Source organism: Mastigoproctus giganteus, chromosome 1 (assembly GCF_048544385.1).
Source record: "Mastigoproctus giganteus isolate SK-2022 chromosome 1, ASM4854438v1, whole genome shotgun sequence".
NCBI lineage: Eukaryota > Metazoa > Arthropoda > Arachnida > Uropygi > Thelyphonidae > Mastigoproctus > Mastigoproctus giganteus.
The window spans coordinates 188,248,444-188,271,654 of record NC_143575.1 but is presented as its reverse complement, the minus strand read 5'-3'; the positions used below and the strand labels follow the sequence as shown (position 1 = coordinate 188,271,654).

Sequence of the window (23,211 nt, the reverse complement as noted above, 5' to 3'; positions counted from 1 at the left end):
AGCTTTGAATGGTTTGGGCAAGCTCAATGTTAATGGAATTCCTTCCACTTGCTCAGATTATGCATGTGTGCGTGGCATAAAATGGATAGGTGAATGAGAAGTGTGTTTTTTGGCTGATGCTGTATAAGCTTGCTTTATTGCATCATATGGCACTACAAATGCTATGGGTTAATTTTCTGGGCTGCAACTCTGGGATCTGTCCTCTCCTCATCTTGCATGATATAGTTCTACAAGATGATTTTTACGGCAGGGAGCTGAAAATGAAAACAGTTGCACAGAGCACATACATACTCTTTAACATTTATACGTATATTAACTTGCTTATTACGACTACTCATCTTCCTGAAAGATGGGATTTGACATAAAACATAGATGTAAGAATTATGATCATATCCGAACGCCAGTCTAAAGAAGTTACAGATGACAGAAATGCAATAGTTTGCAAATAATTAGAAGTCAGATATTTGGTGTGGATGTATATTACATTATTATATAAGTACCATGTGTGAACTTATGACTAAAGTGTGTGATTTCTGAACTGTGCAGATTAACTCTTGCTTAAACAAAGAGTATTGAGCAGAGGAGGCTGTGGATCTCAGCAGGAATAACATTGATCCTGACAGCCAGCTGGCACTCAAAAGTACATTCACATGTTGTTAATAAGATGTTTAGGAGTGCTAGGTGGTGCTGAAGTACACACTTCCAAGACATCTTTATGAGTTTTTAAATCAGAGATTTCATTTTTGGGAAATGGCTGACAACTCAATCTTCCTAGAGCATTCATACATGTTCAATGGGATTCAGATTTGGAAACTTTGGGACTACTCCATTCAGAAAATATTCTCTGAAAAACATTCTCCATCAATTGCCCTTTATGGAGAAGAGTATTATCCTTCATTAGAAGGAACTGGGGGGGGGGGAGACTTAAAAACACATAAGATTAGAGGATTTCTTCCCTATACCTTGTAGCAGTCAGTTCCTGTCTTGAAGATATGAAATTCCTATTATGCTTGCCTAGACTTATTCCTGACCACAATGCAAACACATGATTGAAACATTGGTTTCTGAAGTTGAAGGGCAGCCAAGGTGAGAAACCTTGTCTGCCCTTCAAACCTCGGCTCTCTTTCAACTTTGGAAACCACTGAACAATCTTCAAATGACAACAGCACCTTCTCTGAAAGCTGTTTTTAATATTTCCTGGATTTCTGTTGCACTTTTACCTCAATGTGAAACAAAATTTGGTATACAAAGTCACTCATCAAAAAATATAATGAAACGTGTTACTGTCTAAATAAGTCAACAAAAATGCTGTGACAAGTTGCTACAATGGTGCAATTTCTATATACAATGCCAGTCCTCAAATTTTTTGATCACATATAATTTTCTATGTTTTGCTTATTGAAACAGACAGTGCTGTCATGGTATGGTAGGCATCCAGGCAAATGCCTAGGATGTCATTTGGGAGGGGTGCTTCGTGGTTGTGTGGATTATTTAAAAGGGTGCACCAAATGCTTGATTTGCCTAGGGCACAAAAATATCTCACGATAGCACTGGAAACAGATGTGCTAATATCATTTACCCTAATTTCTTTTAATATTAATTTTCATTCTTAAACTATATTACAGTGTAATCTCATAAAATTAGCATTATTTGAGCCTTTCCTTTTTTTTGGATTTTTGAAGTTCAATGCTGGTAGTAAGGTGTACTGACTAATACAGGAAAAATTATGCAGTGTTCTGATGAAGTGGGAAAGCAATATTACTACTACAGAAATTATTCTGAGCACTGCATTCTAAACTGTAGGTTTTAAAGGTGGGGAAACTGTTGTAATGGAAACTATAAGTTATATACAACTAAAGGACTTGTTGCCATAGCTACTCAATGCAGCATGTGTGTCAACAGTGATTGCTCATACTGTAATGATGATAATTCATTAATAATTACCCTATGAGCTATGGCTCTTATTTAATGGGCCTGATTATTGGCTAATGCTACCAATCAACTATGTCGGCATGCTGTGGCAGTTTTGTTGTCTATACATTTCTAACATTAGCATTAGCATTAGTAGAGGCATTTGATGCAAGAAAGCAAGCTTATGCAGCATCAGCCAAAAAAAAAAAAAAAAAAAACCCACTTCCACTTCACCCCTCTGTTCGTTCAAAATACCTGTCCAGCTGAGCCTTAAACTTATTTAGGCTATCAACCTCCACCACAAGGGATGGAAGTCTGTTCCACCAACCAACCACCCGCTGGCTAAAGGCAAATTTCCGCACGTCTATCCTACATCTGTCTTTCCTCAATTTGAATTTATGCCCTCTCAGGTGATTATTCTGAGCTAGAGGAAGAATCCCATCAGCATTGAGCATGCTTAAACCATTCAAGGCTTTATACACCTCTATCAGATCACCTTGCTGGTGCCTAGTCTCCAGACACTGTAATTTTCAAAACTTAAGCCTTTCTTCGTAAGAGCACCCCTTTGTTCCATTCACTAATCTTGTTGCCCTTCTCTGTACTCGTTCCAGCAGCTCTACATCCTTCTTGAAATGAGGTCTCCAGACCTGTATACAGTACTCCAGGTGTGGCCTGACCATCGCCTTATACAATGGAATAATCACCTCCTTATCCCTGCTGGAAAAATTCCTGTATATCATTGACAATACTCCATGAGCTACTCTTGCAGCCCGTCTGGACTGCTCAGAGAACTTCATATCTGCCTGCACAACCACCCCCAAGTCCCTTTCATTCTCTACCACTGTCAGTGTAGTACCACAGAGTTGATACGTTGCTCTGGGGTTGCTGTTTCCCATGTGTAGTACTTTACATTTATCAATGTTAAACTTCATTTGCCACCTCTCAGCCCATTTGCTCAACCTTTCCAGATCCTGTTGCAGCAGCATAGTGTCAGTAGTGTCCTTGACAACCCTGCCAACCTTTGTATCGTCTGCAAACTTGGACATTAAGCCCGATATACCATCATCAATATCATTTATAAATACAGAAAACAATAATGGACCCAACACTGAGCCCTGAGGGACTCCACTAATAACATCAGTCCACGATGAGCAGTGTCCATTGATTACCACTCTCTGTCTTCTCCCCATCAACCACCCCTTTATCCATAGCAGCAATTTGCCTCCAATGTCACACTGCTCCAATTTGTGTAGCAGTCTTCCATGTGCAACAGTATCAAAAGCCTTTCTAAGATCCAAGTATATAATATCAAAGTTATTCCCTGCATCCAGTTCTTTTGTGACTGCATCATAGTATCCAATCAAGTTGGTCAGGCAAGACTTCCCCTTAACAAAACCATGCTGTGTCTGAGCTATAACTGAAGTCTTGTCTAAATGATCCTGCAGTGCTTCTTTAACCAGTGCCTCCATTAATTTTCATGGAACAGAAGTTAAGCTCACAGGTCTATAATTACTTGTGTCAGCCTTTGATCCTCCTTTGTGAATTTGGGTCACATTTGCACATTTCCAGTCTATGGGTACCTCCCCTGAGTCCAAGGAAGCTCTCATAATTATGGCTAAGGGTTTGCTTACTTCCTTTGCTGCCTCCTTTAATATAACTGGATAGATCCCATCCACCCCGGGTGCCTTTCTTGTGTTTATCTTCAACAGTTTCTCCTCCACTTTACTCCCAGTTATTTCAAGATTCTGTAGCTTACTGCTAGAGTTGCGTACACCTCTGGCATTCCCCTCGCTGAATAACTCCTCATGTGTGAATGTCGATGCAAAATATTCATTTAGTTTGTTAGCTACCTGAGCAGGATCATCAACAATTGACCCATCAATTGTTGATGATCCTGCTCAGGTAGCTAACAACATATCTTTGGATGGCAATTGGTTTCCATAGGCAATAGAAAATTGAGACATTGCTCTCCTCAATTTATTATAGCTTTGAAGGGTAACTGCACTTAGAAACAAATATGACTTTATGTGGGGTATCTGCATAACTACTGTTAAAAATTTCTAAGCTCTGTGTGACAAATCTATGTTCAAATAGCAAAGTGTATAAATTTTCTGCTGTTGTAGTCAGCAGTGGATAATTGAGACCACTCCTCCCAGTTTTACAGTAGAATATTTGCATACTGCCTTTAAATTTAGGTATATCCCATATTTAAAAGTCAATATGCAAATATTTTTATTAATTCTAGATATGTGATACTCTCCTTGGCCTACTGAAAAAAACTGAAAGAGTGGTGTCTCAAGTCCAGTAATGCATATTAGGATGTTGTCAACTCTGCTTGCAATGGAAAATTTTGCAGCCTTCACTGAAATAAACACCTGCACAAATTCTACTAACAGTAATCATCTTAAAAACTAGGCATGACATCACCTTTGACTGCTAATGAGGGACATGTCATAGTTTTATTAGATTGGAAAGCACTGCTTTGGGAGGCAAAATCTTGGTTTTCTGGAATAGTATTCTATATTATACCCAGTTTTCTGAGATGAGCAATATGCTATTATTGCAAATGCCTAAAGTACATATTTGCTGAAAATTGCTTTGCCATGACAACTGTGTCCTTTGACGCATTGAGATAGAAATCTCTGATGTAGATTTCCAAAGTTGTTTGCTTATGTCAATCAAATTGGCACTATGATGTGACTTGATGTTCAGGTGATAAACTTCAATGTATACCTATCTTGCTGACTGCACCTAAATAAAATCAACAGCCATTATCATCCAGTGTATCTGTGACAGAGTCTGAAACATGCACATATTTGTGCTGCATCTTTATTCTTCTAGAGAAAATACCACTCCTTTTACTGAGGAGGAACTTAAAACAGCTATATCAAAAATTCATTCCAAGAAATGTTCTGGGCTTGACCTTTTGGAGAATGTACTTTATTACTAAACAAATTTAACCTCAAATTCTACTTCTTTTCAATAACTGCTTGTTGGGTTCCTTCCTTTTCATTTGAAAAACATTACTAAAAATCAAGCAGAAACCTGACAAGCATCTCCATGAAACTAAATCTTAATGGCTGATTGTCTTACTTGTAAATATGAGTATATTATTAGATGAATGAATGCTCTCAGACTTAATAACTTATTGAACTTGAAAATTTGACTTCGCTCAAGCAATATGGATTTTTGCCCAGGGAGCTATTTTGAAAATGCTCTTTTTAATTTAGTCTGCTACAAAGAGATATCAAAATTTCCATTCATTAATTTCTAGGCACATTTGTTTCACTCAGGTCGGAGAGCATCTTCTGACTACAAATTGTGAGTTCATCGCTTCAATAATGTCTTTGTTTATGGAACTACTTTCAAGAGCGTGTGGTAAAAATTGTTTCCAAGCACCAACAAGTGTCAGGAGCTGTCTCTGAAGGTTCTCCAAGTTTCCATCTTAGGACCTCTAGTTTGGAATATTGTATATTAGAGAGGCGGCTCCTTCAACAATTTGGTTAAAATTCGTAATTTCTAGATCACGTAACCATTATCATTTCTAGCCGGTCTAATTCTGATCTTGACCACAAGGCTAATGTTTACCAAACTTTAAGTGGACAGTCACAATAAATTACATATTTTCTCCCACTAACACTACCTGGTGATAGTGTTAATGGGAGGTCACTGAAAATCAAGATTAACAACTCCCAAATCCTTCCTGTTCCAGAAATTAAATTTTTAGGTATTATCGAAGATGATTGTCTAAGTTTTTCCTCTCCTATTAAGCACCTGGTGATAAAAATAAATTTAATGAGTGTTTGTTTGTTATTTGGTTTTTAGGAGCATTAGCAACTAAGGCCATATTGCTCCGGGATATGCGGTGGTCATTCCCTGATCTTTCCACATCCTCCGTATTTGGTGGTGATGGGCTTGAACCCTGGTCTAATCAAGAAGCGTGTGCTATGCACTGCTGCTCCTTCCCACCTGGCTACGGAGGCGCCTGACACATTAATGAAAAATTTCAGGCAGGATTGAAGCTTTAAAATAAATTCCCCATCTATACTATACAGCTGCCTTTATGGCTGTGGCTACATATGGGGCTAGTGCATAGTTCCATAGGGTTAATAAAGTCAATTAATTATGCTTCAAAGATTCATGCTCCTAACCATTATCTGTAGAATTGTGTCTGCCACTGCCCTGCAGATTCTTGCTGTAGTTTTATCTCTTTACCTTCATGTAGCCTGCAGAGGACTCTATTATTGAATTAAACACAAGACTCCTAATGAATTTCTCAGCATTACTATCAACATGAATAAATAGTGAAGTAAAGCAGAAGAACATCTGTTGGAATGAGTTCCTTAACTTATGGCAAACTAGAGGGATACTTCCACCAAAGGTAAAGTTACTAAACTATTCTTCCCCCAAACTCTTACTATTATGTAGGAAAGTAAACTTTATGCTCCATTCCTTCTAACCAGACACAGTTCTTTAAAAGAAAAGCTATTTGAATTTGGGCTTAAACTCTGATCTGTCTACTTGCAGTGGAAATGAAAAACTGGTTGCATATCATCTACTATTGCCCTATTTATAACAACTTTCGTTTGGCATTATCATCTTGCATTTCACCTGTTACCTTTGGAAACAATCCCCATTTCGTAGATCAGCAGTTCTCAAACTTTTTCTTGAGTGGGCCAATATTGATGAAAATCACCATCATCATTAGACATTTTGAATCTACTGCAGGATGAAGGTCTCCAACAACTTTCCAGTTTCTTCTGTTTTGTGCAATGGCCATCCATTTACTACCCATGAACTCATGAATTTCATCTGTCCATCTCTGCTGTTGTCTTCCAGGTTTTCTTTTAGCTCCTCTTGGGTACCATTCTGTTATTTTCTTATCCATCTGTTATCATGTCTTCGAGCTATGTGTCCTGACCAAGTCCATTTCAGTTCTTTAGTTTTGATAAGAATGTCCTTTATTTGTATTTGCTGCCTAATCCATGTGTTTCTCTTTTTATCTAACAGTCTGATTCTTAATATAATTCGTTCCATTCTTTGCTGTGTAGTTTTCAGCTTCTCTTCCATTCTTTTGGTGAGTGATTTTGCAGGCAATAAAATCACTCTAGAAAGTAATTGAATGACAGACGTTCCTGGGACAACAAATGCATAGATACAGTCATGTTCATAAGTAATGCATCGCCTTAAAAAATGATTCTGTTATTATATATTTTTTCAGAATAAATATATAATGTTACATATTACTAGAAAGAACAATTTATATAGATTTCAATACTCCATATATAGGGTTATCATAACATTTAGGACCCACTTCAGGGGTGGATTTAGGACCTCAAAACAAAACAAAAAAAGGTTCATGCGAACATAGGTCTGATTTCTCTTTGTTTCTGAGTTACAGCAACTGTCTGCTTATGCTTACAGGAAGTGCTCAAATTGACTGCTGTGTACTAGAAGCCTGCATATGCCTCATCATAGACCTCCTCACGTGCTTAAAAGTTCCAGATGTCTGGATTTGCTGTTCTAGTGCTGATGGGTTTACCACCATCTGAAACTTGTTTTTAAATAATCTGATTTCCACGAGAGGCCTTTCAGAGAATACCCATGTATTCTCTGAAAGGTCTTCTTATTTGGCACGTGATGATTAGGTAAGTTTTCTGCATACGGATGTCTTGCCTTGGCTGCACTGCATTTAGTAAGTCTATACATGAGACGCATGTCTGCCATCTCTTGATTTGAATGAGCCTCCATTATCACAGAAAATGTGCAGTATCAAAATGTTAATAACAATCTCCAGATGTAGTACCCTGTCAGGAGAACTAACTGAACGCTATGGGATCTTGTTTACATAACTATCAGCAAAGCTCTCTATGAGATATTGAGCACTGTTTGTAAACAGCTGAATGGATCCAGTTTGTGAAAAGAATTGCATAAATATGGCTGTAACTCAGAAACAAGGGAACATCAGACCCATGTTTACATGAACATTTTTTTTTATTGCTTTTAGGTCCTAAATCCATCCCTGAAGTGGGTCCCACATGTTATGATATACCCTGTATATTATTAAAATTAATGTTTACAAAATTGAAGAGATCTATAAATGGAATGAGTGAAAATAAGATTGATATTATTGAATGTAATGATACTTTTAACAAATTCTTCAAAATATAAAATGAATAGCACATATGAAAAATAAACACTGAATCAAACATAATACATTTTGCTACATATTATCAATATTTATATGGCAAGTCGTTTTTTTTTTTTGATGACCACCTTCTACTGATTTGGCATGCTATGAATCAGCTTCTCAACATCATTAATGGATATATATGATGCCAGTCTTTAACAGTTGATTCAGTAAGCTCAGTTTTAGAATGTGGCTCACAATTTGATAATTCCTGACCAATTTTTTTCCACAGCTTTTCAATGAGTAAACACAAGGTGATACTTATGAACATGACTGTACTTATATACCATGCAGTATCTTTTCTTTCAAGAAGGTATACTGGACATCATAATTACTCCAGTCACCTTTTTGCACAGAGGACAGTTATTAATTCCTGGATTTTTCAGAAGCGCATGCACGCACGCACCTTCAATGGGAATTATCACTGTTAGCATGAAATGTTTTAGTATATTTGTTCAAAGGGTTTATTATTGAGGGAGGGGGGGGCGGGTTAATGGCAAAAAGGTATGTCAGTGTGCACTTAAAATATATGCATGCTATTAAAAATGTTATTTGTAGTTGTTTCCATTATAATGTTCAAATAAAGAATAACTATTTGAAACTATTTCTTTCCTATTGAACAGCAACTTATTGAGTGCTACCTGGTAACTTCTTTAAATTTTTTTTTATTTTTTAAATACAGGTTGATTTTTTCATTAGAAGAAGGAAAAAAAAGCAAAAGGATAAACGGAGAAACACCATCACTGAAGGTGACAGTAAGGAATTACAAGAAGCTCTTAAAAAATCATACATTGGTTCAGGAAAAGATCATGTTAATAGTTCAAGTCAGACAGAAGACTCTAGTACATCTAAAGCAAAGACTACACAGAAACTGCATCCATTTTGGAGACCAGAGAAGAAAAAGAAGAATCCAAACGAAGAAAATAATAATAATAGCAATACTCCAGCTAAACTGCAGACATCAAAAGACACTGCTGGTTTGTACGAAGCGGTTGATCTTAAGGTATCAAAAGACTGGAAACCAGGTAAAAAAGGGAAAATTGGAGACGAAAATCCACAGTTAAGTTTGAAAAAGAAATCAGATATTGAAGATGGAAAGAGAAGTGTTGGTAAAAGTAAAGGAAGGAGTTATATCCCAATTTCAACTTTATCAGCAGCTATGACAGTTGCAGTAAAAATGAGGCAAACCTTTTCTGGTACAAAAGGAGAAGATGGACAGTCATCAAGTGGCAACTGGAGTGCTAGTAGCAGTGCACGAGCATCAGTAGATTCTGATCAACAACAACAACTCTCCTTACCACCTGGTATTCGCAGTCCTTCAGAAAGTTCATTGAGCAAAGATTCCATGTTATCAGAAAACACACAGCATGACACAGATAACAGGTAATCCACATTTTCATTTGGTAAAACTTTTCTATGTAATTATTAAAAAATAATTACACAATAAACAGCAAAATTTATATTAGAAAGTAGTAAAAAATTATATGTACATATTACCTGGAGTTTACAGTCAGTGTTGTAAGAACTGTCTGGAGGTAAGAGTCCTGGTTCAGTCAGTGGGTTATTTTCAATGCCATCTTCACTGCAACCTAAAATAAGTTTAGGACAGACATAAGTTCTATCCATGAATAATTCTAGAAACAGAAATACAAAGATGTATTGTGGTCATATTTTGAAATTAATTAAGGTAATAAGACACTTTTCTGCATTAGCTGAACTGGTTTATTTTAGATTTAAGTGAATATTGAAATAACTAGATCAGACATTTCAGTATGATTCCATGTACCTTCCTCAGAGATAGAGGAGACATGATGTTACTCAGACATAAGTGATGCTGAATTTGAATATGGGGAGTACAAATGTACACAGAAAGGACAAGAGAGGTGGGATTATGCATTTAGTTAAGAAGCATATTAAATCTAAGGCAGTGCATCCAGCCAACATGGGTGACCAGTGCAATGCTGAGTCAGTTTGGTGTGACATAAGCACTGGAAAAACACATATGAAAGTAGAAGTGCAGTGTGCTATATGCCAAATAACTGTGATGAGTATACCAAACAACTACAGGGAGAAATAGAGTGGGCCAGTAAATCAGAATGTCTTATAATGGGGGATTTTAACTTTCCAGACATTGATTGGAATTTGTGGGTTGGTCACACACACTAGCAAGACATTTGTAGATTTATCGGTGACTGTTTTCTACAGCAGTATGCAAATACTCTTGATCTGATTATCAAGCAGTGATTCTTAAGGCATCAGGAATCTCCAGTTAAAAGACCTTTGGGGTAGCAGCGATCACAGTATACTAATGTGAAATTTAATTAAAGACATAACTATTGTCAGGGGTAAAGAGAAAGGCTTTTGATTTTGTAAGGGTAACTACAATAGTCCAAGACAGTTTTTAAATTCTATGCAGTGGGACTAACTGATGATATTACCAACAGCAAATGATATATGGGAAGCGTTGTCGTCGTTATTTGGTTTTTAGGAGCATTAGCAACCAAGGCCATACTGCTCCGGGATATGCGGTCGTCATTTCCTGACCTTTCCGCATCCTCCGTATTTGGTAGTGACAGGCTCGAACCCCGGTCTAATCAAGAAGCGTATGAGAAAGCACTGGATAAGAGAGCAAAAGAATGGGGACATGGAATTTTTCACGTATGTGAATACAAGGAAGAAAAAAACGAATCAGATCAGACCCTTCTGTACTGGGTGTGGGAAAGTCTTAGACAACCCAACTGATATTGCAGATGAGTTGAACAAGTACTTTGCATCTGTCTTTACTGAAGAAAGATCCTTTGTGCTGGGAAGAGGCTGTACAAATGAGGCTGAGTCTTATGAAATTAGTGATTTCAAAATTACAGATGAACCCATTAATTTTAATATATTATTAAAATTAATGTTTACAAAATTGAAGAGGTCTATAAATGGAATGAGTGAAAATAAGATGGATATTATTGAATGTAATGATACTTTAACAAATTCTTCAAAATATAAAATGAATAGCACATATGAAAAATAAACACTGAATCAAACATAATACATTTTGCTACATATTATCAATATTTATATGGCAAGTCCTTTTTTTTTTTTGATGACCACCTTCTATTGATTTGGCATGCTATGAATCAGCTTCTCAACATCATTAATGGATATATATGATGCCAGTCTTCAGTAAGCTCAATTTTAGAATGTGGCTCACAAATTGATAATTCCTGACCAATTTTTTTATCTGCAGTACTATTACAAATCAACTTGTAGCTGTTGTAGGCTTCAGTTCATTTCATCACTCTGTAACTGTCCCATACTATCATTTTCTGCTCTATTTGATTGGTCAACTCTGCATTCATCCATTTCAGCATTTTCTTAATGGCATGTATGCATTCATGGCTTCTGTGATTTTTGTTTTAAAGGTATTCCGTGATTCAAGTGTATTTGCCCCCACTCTTCAATCTGAAATTAAAACCCATGCCTTTAACTATAATCTTTAACTACCTATGTAACGTCTTTTTTCATCTTCCAACTGATGACTGCAATCACTAACTGCCAATGGTTCCTGTATTTTAAGCCCTGTGATGTCATCTAATTCTTGAGTAATGATGATGTTAAGAATATTCTCATCCCTAGTATTATCTCTGACATGCTTACAAATAATAATCATCTAGTTTATTTAGAAATTTTTTCCCCCCAAGGTGAGTCTCCCTCCCACTTATTCCAATAAATCTGGGACAGATTGGAGTCACCCATAATAAGACATTTGCACTTGTTTGCCCATTCCATCTGCATATAAAGACTCTCGTCATACTCTTCACAATCTTCTGGTCTGTAGATTACTCCCATTCTCATTATACCTTTGCTTCCAACTAATCACACTACACAGATTCTATGCTGGCAGATATAACTTTAGATTCAGCAAAAGCTCTTTTTGCACTCAGGCTGCTTTTGATAAGAAACATGACACCACCATCCCTTATATCGTCCCTATATGCATTATACATACCATAGTGAAATGCATCATCCACATTTCTGTTAGCCTTATTAGTTCAGCATTAGTTTTCCTAACCATGAGTTAAAATTCGGCCATTTTATTGATAATATTTCTGACATTACTGTAGATCCAATTAAGACTAAGTAGTCTTCTATGGTTTACTACCCTGATCCACCCCTTGAAGTTATTTAGGTTTGTTTCCCTATCTTTATCGTCCTGCTCATTTGAAACATTGATACTCTTAGAACATCTTGCCAACATAGACTGTTGCGGCAACAAACAAGAATTCTTGAAGTGAGTGCAAGCATTACTTTAACCGATATCATTAGGTAAACTCTGATCTATATTCCCTTCTCTCCCTAACTAGCAGTTTCTCTGAACCCTTGAGGTATCCTCAATGATACTGGCAAAAATTCCTGCACCATCTTTGTTCAAATGAATACCATCTGTTCAAAATAGATTCCTTCTACCTACAAGTGCAGCCATGCTGATAAAAAAAAAAAAAAATACCCCCTCTATAGTCTTGCAGGTTCCTTTAAGTCTTGAGTAAACCACAAGGCTTTCAGCATATGATCCTGCCTAGCATGTCTCTGCAGAATTGCAGACACATACACATTAGCATTAGTAGAGGCATATGATGCAAACAAGGAAGCTTATACTGCATCAGCCAAAAAAAAACCTTCCCATTTCACACACCCATTCACTCCAACAGTTTGTCCAGTTCTGCCTTGAATTCAAGCTGTAAACTTCCACGACAAATGGAAGCTTGTTCCAGCAACCAACCACCCACTGGCTAAAAGGCAAATTTCTGCACATTTCCGATTCTTGATGTTATCTAGCCATGACACGAGTCTTCTCCCCTCAATAATTAGCTGTGGAAGTGCATATTTATTGTTCTGCATCAGGTGACCACGTTACACCATTTTTCTTTTCTTTACGTTTTTTGGCAGTTCACAGGTTTTACCAATTCTCTGCAAGACACTCTCATTGGTCACTCTTGCTGCAACATTTTTTTTCTGTATGTTTGCATTTCAAATGCTTCTATTTTCTTGGAGATGTTGGCTTGCAAATGTACATGTCTTGTCACCATACAGCAAAACTGACCAAAAGTAATATTTCATCAAATGAATTCTAAGGTGTCTGGCCATTTCAATCCTTGCTTTTGTTTCCATATAAGGTTAATTTTTGTCATTGATCCAGCAGCCATGATCTAGGTATTTGAATTTGACTCTTTATCAGTCTTCTGTTTAACATGAGAGTCACTGGTATCACCTCATTAAGTACCAAAAGTACTTAGTCTTGCTGACATTAATCATGAGGCTCGTTCTTTCACTTTCCTCATTTGCATGATTCAGGAGTATCTGTAAGTCCTGCATATTAGATCTACAAAGTATAGTGTCATTTCTTCCATCTAATGCTCTCTTGAAAATGATGTCTGAGTAAATGTCAAATAAGGGGGGGGGTGAGAGTACACACCCTTACTGTCTATTCACATTCACCATTGAAGGTTTCTGTCTTACGCTTTCCTCATTCACATAATTGAGGAGTGTCTCTAAGTTCTGCATATTAGATGTACAAAGTAGTGTCATCCACATAGCGAAAGTTATTAAACACTACCATTTAAAAATATTCCCTCATTTCTTCGGTCTAATGTTCTCTTGAAAATGACGTCCGAGTAAGTGTTAAATAGGAGGGGTGAGAGTACACATCCTTACCTCACTCTGCATTCAATGTTGATGTTTTCTGTCTTTCTGCTGTCAACTGCAACCGATGCTGTTTGGTTCCAGTAGATATTTCTGATTATACAGATGTCCTTTTTGTCCAGGCTAGACTTGTCAAGGATCTTGATATGTTGGACTTGATCAAAGTCCTTCTAAAAGTCAATAAAACAAAGATGGGCATCAATCTGTTGTTCTCTGCACCTTTGTTTCATGACCTGCGCAAAAAGTAATGCTTGTCTTGTACCTAGTCCTCCCTAAATTCAGACTTGTGATAGTAGTAAACAAAGTACAATTGCATTTGAAAATTTCTCTTTCCTGAAGACTCTCAGCACCCGTTAGTCTTAAATCATTAATTAATATCCCATTATGTGTGAAATCAATGATTTATATTTAATATACAGCTTGAAGTAAATTGTTTCTCTTTTTTTCCCCCTATAATTCATAAAATATTTATTTATGAATATTGATTTAACTATAATTCTACAATGTTTATTGTGTGAGAACCGAAATATTGAGTGACTCTTGTAATTTACCAAAATGTTATGTTAGCAAGCATATAACCGACAGCATGAAAGACCGACTTCTATTATCTGTATTTTGATCTTCTTGTAATAGAAGATCAAAATGAACCTTGGCTTCGCACAGCTGTTGTGCAGTGACACTTCAAGGATAGTTGAATGGAGAAATTAAATGTATACCATATGCACTGGCAATGGTATGGCAGAAATAAAAAGATATTTTGAGGACTGGTACTTTTATTCAGCCAAGTCAATTGGCTTTTTAGTTAACAGAGGAAGATTCAATACCACAATCTACCTTTCAAATGTGCTACTAGTTCCATGCCACAACACACATGAAACTTGCTCATGCAATCATATCTGGAAATTGCAGCCACCAAAAGGACTTAATACAACTTTTTTTTTTTTTTTGTTGTTGTGTAGATCTATCCTCTTGTGTAGGAGAATATCCATAAATTCACATAGGAAGCACGAAACACAGTCTATAATAGATTATATTATCATGAATGAAAATTTAAATGACAAAATTAGAGACACTAGAGTGTTCAGAGGCAGTGAAATTGACAGTGATCACTACCTAGTAGAAAGCACTTTCAAAATAAAAAGAAATTATCTTAATAAAAAGAAGAAAATACCAACAAAAACTACTAAGAAATTAAAAATACATTTGTTGGAAGATGAAAGCACTAAATTCCTGTATGAAAGTCGATTGAAAGATAAACTCAAATCAGATGAAAGTGATAATGTTGAGGAAATCTGGTCAAACATGAAAAAATCAATTCTGGGAGCTGCTGAAGAAAGTCTTGGATATAAACCTATAAAAAATAAAAACTGGCTAAGAACTCGGAATGAAGAATTGAAACAAACAATCAATGAGAAAAAAAAGACCTATAAACTGTTCCTACAAACATAAAATATAAAAACTCCGAGCAGAAGTCAGAAAACTAACCAGAAGAATCCGACGAGATGACAGGGATAAATTTGTTAAATCTTTAGAACGTGATATCACGGGTCCACAGAGAAGAGGTTTTAAAATTTTTAAGAAATTACAACTAGACACAAATAATCAAATAAAAACCAACTCCATCTCCCAAGCAGAATGGAAGCAACACTATTCCAAAATATGGTATAACCCAGGCACTAGGGAATTGGAAGATGAATCTGTGATAACCAAAGATGAAGAAAAAAAATATATAACAATGGAAGAACTAGAGTTAATATTACAAAAATCAAAAAACCAAAAAAAGCCCAGGCATAGACAATTTGAATGTAGAACTATTTAAGCCGACCGGGCTAGCTGAGTGGGTAAAGTACCTGCCCGACAACCCAAAGGTCGCGGGTTCGATTCTCGCCTCGGGCTTGGATCAAAGTACTGCAAAAACCTTGGGAGGTGCAATATGGCCACAGAAGCCGATGCGCCAACAACTACCAAATCAAAAAAAAAAAAAAAAAAAAAAAAAGAACTATTTAAATATGGGGGCACCTTACTAAAAACCACACTACTAAAATTATTTAACATCATATGACATAAGCAACAGATACCCAAAGATTGGGAAACAGGAATAGTAATCAAGTTACACAAAAAGGGCTCCAGAAATAACCCTAAAAACTGCAGAGGGATAACACTGCTGTCAACTGCTGCAAAGCTATAGTCGAATATACTAACGAATAAACTTAATAAATACAGTGAACAATTCTTAGAAGAAGAACAATGTGGGTTCAGAAAAGGGAGAAGCACCCTCTTCTACAGCTGTGAGACTTGGGTCATAAATAAGAAATATGCACACAAACTAGAAGCAGCACAAATGAGATTTTTAAGACTAATTTTTATTAGGCTTTACAAAACTAGACCACCAAAGAATTTAGATATCTGCGAGAAATTAAAAGTAGATAACATATTAAATTACATAAAACGGTATCAGGAAAAATGGATCAGCAACATAGAAAGAATGAACCTAGATCGGATCCCAAAATTAGCCTTTAACTACAAACCTACAGGCAAGAGAGATGTTGGTTGACAAAGACAACAATGGCGAGATCAAGAGTTACAACAGAACAGGTCTTAAAAGACCTAAGCCGGACCAAGTCCATGATGATGAGGTCATAATCCTGAAGCTTTTTAGAGACTCATTAAATTGTAATTTAAAGGCTGTGCTATTGCATAATAGAAATACCTATCCATCTGTACCAATGGGACATGACTTTTGAAGGAAACCTACAAGAATATAGAATTCTTCCTCAAAAACAATAATTACACATGATATAACTAGAATGTGTGTGTGTTCTACTTTTACTGGGTTTGCAACTTGGTTTTGCAAAATTATTGTTGTTTCTTGTGTGAATGGAACAGCAGAGAGTAAGAGGCTCCCATTATATTATTAAGAACTGGTCATTTCAAACAGCATATATTTTTTTCCCACTAATTTATAGGGAAAAGATATTAATTTTCTCTCTTGTTATCAAATGAAGCTTAATGAAACATTAAGTGCTGTACAAAGAAAGATGTATTTTCTAATACTTTAAATAAAAATTTCATTTCATGGCCATAGTGATGTGAAGAGGGGAAACTCATCTACAGCTCAAGATGGTAATGAAGGGCAGGAAAGTTTTTTGACAATGTTCTCTATGTGAAAAAGTGTGGAAAGTCATTCTGCCAAAGCTTTCCCCTATGTGAAAATCTCATAGAGGAGCTTGTTGACCAATTCCTGCAAGTGTAAAAAGAAGTAGGTAATACAGTCAAATGTAGAAAATTAATTTTTTTTTACATTTGCATCTTAATCCACTTCCCCACTCCAGAAATGGATGATGTCAGCATTGAACACCAGAAAAGATTTCATTCCAACATTTCTTCCATAGAAAAACAGTGTGAGGGCAAGTGGAGTTTGAATGTTCTTGTCAATTACTATTGGCCATTATGAAGGAAGTAAGGGTGACAACAGACAAGAGGAAATCAGGGCTCGAAACATTTTAAGCTTATAAAAATTCTAATTTACCGAAGCCCTGCTAAATGATTTGTTAATAAACTAGAAAAACAAACTTTTTTGAAAAACCAGATATGACAGCAAAATTTAAGGTCATATTCATGTTCAGTATAAAATAACATATGCATAACATATTTTATTATGAGAAAAATTTAATTTGTTGGACAGCTGATGAGTGCTATAACAGCACAAAACAGTAAAGTGCAGTTAGAGGGAAATAGCTTTATAGGTTAAATTAGACATTACATACATTACCTATTTAGATATACTGAATTAATTGGCACCTTGAAAAAGCTTTTATCCAGAAAGCTGCAAACTTATCACAACAAAACAAAGATTTAACTCTCAAAAACCACACAATTACTATCAACCCTAATGAAATTGTCACCTTTTGCTCAACAAAAATCCATTAAAGTGACCTGAGATGGAAAAGAATAGACATAGGCTAATACCTAATAATTTAAATACTATTTACTTCAATAATTTTTAAATTATTGAAGTAAATTCCCTTCATATGCTGTGAATCAGCATATGTATAGTATAGGTTTTTGTCATTATAGTATGTACTTTATTCCCCTTATAATGATTAAACAAATTCCCTGCCAATTTTTGTTCATCTTTTTGTATTTTTGATAATTTATCCAGAAAACAAAAATATGAATAAACCTAACTGTCATAACCGGTGGGTTTTTTTCTTCCTTATAGGTCACATGATGGAACAGGTTATATGTCTGATATTTCTGCAACTGCTACATCTTTAACACTTCAATCAAGGTGGTGTCCATCATCTTTAATTGCAACTCAGTTTACAACCCTTGATACAGAGACTTGGTTACAATCTGTGGAACAAGATAACACTAATGCTGCAGATACCTATCATTCTGATTCTACAAGTACTCCTAGTGTTCACTCACCAGACAACCAGCAAAAAGTACTTCATTCCCATTTAGCCATGGATGATGAGGATTCATCTGTATTTTCTGTTGATGCAGATGGCTACTATACATCCATGCATACAGATAGTGGACTAAAAAGCAAACATGGTACTCAAAACTATGATGGTTTTGAGAATACATTTGGCATGGGAAAACGTCAAGGTTCTGACACATCCATCAGCACAATTGGTGATAGTAGCTTAAACAGTTTATTGTCACGTACTGCAACAGAGCTTTCATCTAGTTGTAGTACTCTTACTCAAACTAGAAGACCTGCTCCACCTCCACCGCCACGCATCTCCAGCATCAAAATTAAATCAAATGAAGTTTTGTCTTCTGCTGAAAACTGTAAACCTAAAGATAAAATAATGAGCTGTGAAATAGCTCATTTTAAGTTGCCCATTGGTGAAATATCTACATCCTCTGAATCTGACCAAGAAGTAGAAAGACTAAAGAAAAAAACAATTATTGATTCAACCCAATATCTATCCCTGTGTCCTGTCACCCCTGCTGCTAGTGATGATGAAACAAATAAAGTCATCCAAAGTGAAGAGCCAAAAGGTGCTAAAGCAAAACTGATAAATATCATTAATAACAAAAAACAAACAGGAAAAATACGGAAGAATGATTCATTTAATGAGGATATAGGGAAGACCAGTAAAAGTGGAACATTTCCTATTACAAAGATCCCGTCATTTGATATGTATGGGGATCACTCTCCACAAAAAGCAAAATTTGCTGCCGTGGTTAGGACAAAAGAATCTCCTTCTCCAGTTGCAAACAGAAAAAATGCAATGATATCTTTCTCTCAAGCTAATCAAAATGACGATGGAAAATCAATATCCTCATTTATGTCTACATCATTTCTTCCTCATTCACCAACAGATGGTACGAGATCACCTGATACATCATCATCACGTTCATCAACGTTAGTTGGATCCCCAACTTCACAAGAAAGCATAATTATAGCTGACCCTCCAATACAGAAAGAATCAAGTGTGTTAAACCAATGTCCTGGTATTCCATTAAAATACATCCACCAAATTACTGTGAAACCAGCAGTTAGGAATACAAAAACAGAAAATGAAAATATATATAGATCATTAAAAGCTTGCAACAATCCTAGAAATATTAATCCATGTGTAGATCAAAGTTTGCATAAGTCATCCACATCAAGTCTTAATTCACAAGCTAAACCAGTAAAAAGAAATTTATCCCAACACCTGTATGATTCCCTTCCTCTTCCCCCTCCTCCCCCTTCACCACCATTACCACCTCCACCACCAACACCTCCACCATTCAGTGCTGCTTTTTCTCCTCCTGCAAGTCCAAATGTACTGATAACTTGCAGAGCATCTGCTAATGAACAGTCTAAAAGACTTTCACGCCCCACAAGCCTTATTCCATCAGTCAACCACAATCGACCTGTGGCTCATGTAACTCTAGACCCTAATGGAAGAGTTATTTTCAGTTCAAACTCCTTAGGAAGAAGAAGAGATGGTCATCCATTACCTTACCAGACTGCACTGTTGCCTACAGAAGGTCAGAAGGAAAAATTTGCTACTTTGCCTTTGCGTCAAACGTTTTTGCCTAGGAGTCATTCCTCAAGTGTAGATATTTATGCAAAACCTAATACTGGTGATTTTTCTATCACCGATTCTTCTCCTGTTCCTAATAGGCATACAAATATTTCTAACCTTCCAAGTCCAAAAATACCAGAAGGAACATCCCTTCCCATATCACCTCCTCCAAGTCCTGATCGTATCGTTTCATCAATGCAAAATAATCATTATAAAAAATCTTCCCCTCAGTTGGAAACTGAAAAGCAGTGTCATACTTCAGCAAATCAAAGATTGTCAAGTTCACAATCTGTTTCTCCTCACCTGCCGTTTTCAGATAGTCAAAGTATTTCATCTTCAGCACTGTTAACTCCTGTATCACCGCCCCAAAATGCAACTTTAAATATTGCACGGTTATTTTCACCCCCTTCACTGCTGACACAACAAAACGTGAACTTGCATGCTCAGAGAATGAATAGCATGCCTATTCCTTCATCTCACTACTATGTGTCAAATATATCACCAGGATTTTTACCTGAGAAAACTCGTTTAGCATCACAAGTGGCATCATCAGTTAGCAGCAATAGTTCATCTGACTATTTTAATAAAGAACCCAAAAGAAAACCAATGACTACTGAGGATCTTTTTGCTGTTATTCATAATTCCAAAAAGCGTCACAATATAAAGACAGACTCAGATATTTCCATCTCTCCCTTATCATCTCGTTCTAGTTCTCCTTCAGTTATCAGGCCAAATACTCCCAATAAAAGTGTATTGGCAGAAACTGGATTTTTAAGTCCCAGAAGTCAAGGAACTCCAAGAGACAGAAGAAGCTGGTCAGGCGATGCTAAGCAATATACCTTTACTTCTGGAGAAAGGCGTAGTCTGGCATGTGATAGGCTAAGATCTAGTAAACCAACATCTATGCATGATTTCAAGATGCTTTTATTACAAGCTCGTGGAGGAAACCAAAATGGAACAGGAAAATCTGCAACAGAACAGCTAAAAGCCACTGCTCCAAATGTTAGGAGATCAGAACAAATACCAGATGGAATGTTGTTACCTACAGGAATACATTCATTACCTTGCTCTCCAACGAATGATCCTTCTCTGTACAACGGGCATTCCACGGTACCTCTAAAACGTGGCTGCCGAACCAGAACATCTCTACAAAGTCGATATGCAATGTATCCTCCTATCTATGAAGACTGTTCTGAAGAAGGGGAAGTGCACCATGAATCGCAACAAAGTCCAAAAAGTAAAAATGTTCGGCACATTGAGGGTAATATGGTAGGTACATCTAATGGTTCATATTACCAGCATCATCAGGTGAATGGATTACATGCACTAAGAGACTCTGTACAAAGTGGACTGTCATCTAGTACTTGGGTATGAATCCATTTAAATAGATGCTAAAGACAATTTAAACAGGACTAGGAAAGAAATTATCATGTAAAATGTGACTTTTTTTTTCTTCTTTTTTTTTTTGTGATGCTAATTGTGATATTAGGGTGGATACCAAGTAAGAGCAGCATAAGCTACTAATTTAGATCATATTATCCGTATAAGAAGCCTACATCATTTACTTTTATTCAGTATAATTTTTCTTTAAATATGACTGGATGTAGGTGTGCTTATAATAACTAAGTAGCCACTTTAAAAGTCATTTGTATAGCAAATTTACATAAATACCAAGAATAAAATTTGTAATATATATTATATATATAACATCGAATACCATTTCTTTACTTTACAGGGTATGTTATCTTCATATCGATGCCATTGTTGAGGTATTTTCAGAAATACATTTTTTAAAAATCTTTTGTCTAGAACAGGGGTGGCCAACCTTTTCCTGGAGGGTGTCACATTACGTTGGAAATGTGTGTGTGTGCCACTCAAGGGTGAATATTGGAAATCCCCCTCCCACCAAGATTTGCACCTGGCATCACTAATTGCATAAAGGAATTTTATTCTAAGCACTTGTAATAAAAAAAAATTAAAAACTCTAAATTTAATATAGATTAACAAATAAATATTCATCCTCAGAACTGATGTTGAGTAAAGCTCACTAAAGTCCATATTTACCTGTGCTAAATTAATGCTAAAAGGCAGTAAATAGGAGTTCAGAAATAAGGTTCCCACCTGCTTCATAATTTCTAGCAATAAAAGTGAAAAGTGGAATTTAAACTGTATGTTAGTGCTTTCCAAACTTTTGCCACCATACTATCTATGTCTGAAAAATAATTTGGCATCCTGTCCTTTTTTTTCTTTATCTTTATTTCAAGTTAAAAACATGTAAACAGGAATAAGATAGAGGTTACTAGGCACCATGCTGAACCAGGCTATTTGAAATTAAGTAATTTATTAGCTTTCAAAGAGAAAACATTCTGTAATTTTTTATGTATTAATCAATAATTGTATTTTAATCAATCTATACATGCCATGAGGAGAAATAAGGTGAAAACAATGTGACGTAATGCCAAAAAGAAAATTTAGCAATACCTTTTGGGACATGGCACACCTTGGTTGGCGAGACACCCAATTTGGAAAGCCCTGCTCTATGCATTCATCTTCACTTCTGATTTTTCAGATCAGTTGTACTTTTATTATTATCATCATTCAGGAAGCATACCACTAACAAGAGCTGTGTGGGCTACAAATAGTATACACATTGCAGGTTGGCCACCCCCCCAATCTAGGAAAGTTACTTTTAAGAGTTAATTGTAGGATGATGACGATGACAAATGGTAACTGTTTACCTGCAACTATTCCCTCCACTTGTGGTGCCTTTTTAAGGCTAAATGATGTTTGGTTGTGCATATTTGTTTAAATTAAAAGGGAAAAATCAACTTTTTAGATGTAAAACCAGTAATATCTTTTGATATCATAAAGTTTATGCAAGCACAAAAGAATATTCATTTAGCAACATTTCACTTTTATACTGGGGTTGGTTGATGTGCATTTCTAAATGAAGTAGAAATTATTCAGTTTTAACTTAATTAGAAAGATAAAATATGATTTTCTCCAAGACTACTTTGAAAAACAAGAACACTATCATACCAACAAACTACTACAGCATACCAATAAAACAACTGATTGTTGTAATAGCATGCAGTACTGGTTTGGTGATATAACAGCATTCCTTTTTTCCTAGAGTATTCATTTTTATTTATGCAACTTAAATCTTCTATGATTAAGTGCTTCCATTTATTTAAAATGCAGTGAACAGATATGGCATAGTTTTTTTGCCACTTGTTCCTGGGTAGGGAGAGTTTCTGATTTGATTAATTATATATCTTGCCTTTCCCCAGGGGACACTCTTAGAATTCTCCAGTGATGAGACTTCCTTCTACTCATAACTGCCATTTTTTAAAATACCCCAAACTTTGATAGAAAGGAGAGGACACA

The 23,211-nt window shown here is 36.0% G+C and overlaps 1 protein-coding gene and 1 long non-coding RNA gene across 2 annotated transcripts in view; one reads left to right on the top strand and one right to left on the bottom strand.

Annotated features, from left to right (window-relative positions):
- Positions 1-21,231, top strand: part of LOC150091379 (uncharacterized) — a 222,147-nt gene extending 200,916 nt beyond the window's left edge. Inside the window, exons 4-5 of the mRNA XM_090375266.1 lie at positions 8,784-9,484; positions 18,015-21,231. Of these exons, the coding sequence (XP_090231392.1) occupies positions 8,784-9,484; positions 18,015-21,198 (3,885 nt within the window). The 3' untranslated portion in view covers positions 21,199-21,231. The remainder of the gene's footprint in view (positions 1-8,783; positions 9,485-18,014) is intronic.
- Positions 1-23,211, bottom strand: part of LOC150091378 (uncharacterized) — a 46,472-nt gene that overhangs the window by 14,471 nt on the left and 8,790 nt on the right. The window contains exon 2 of the long non-coding RNA XR_016547065.1: positions 9,599-9,690. This is a non-coding gene — a long non-coding RNA (uncharacterized LOC150091378). The remainder of the gene's footprint in view (positions 1-9,598; positions 9,691-23,211) is intronic.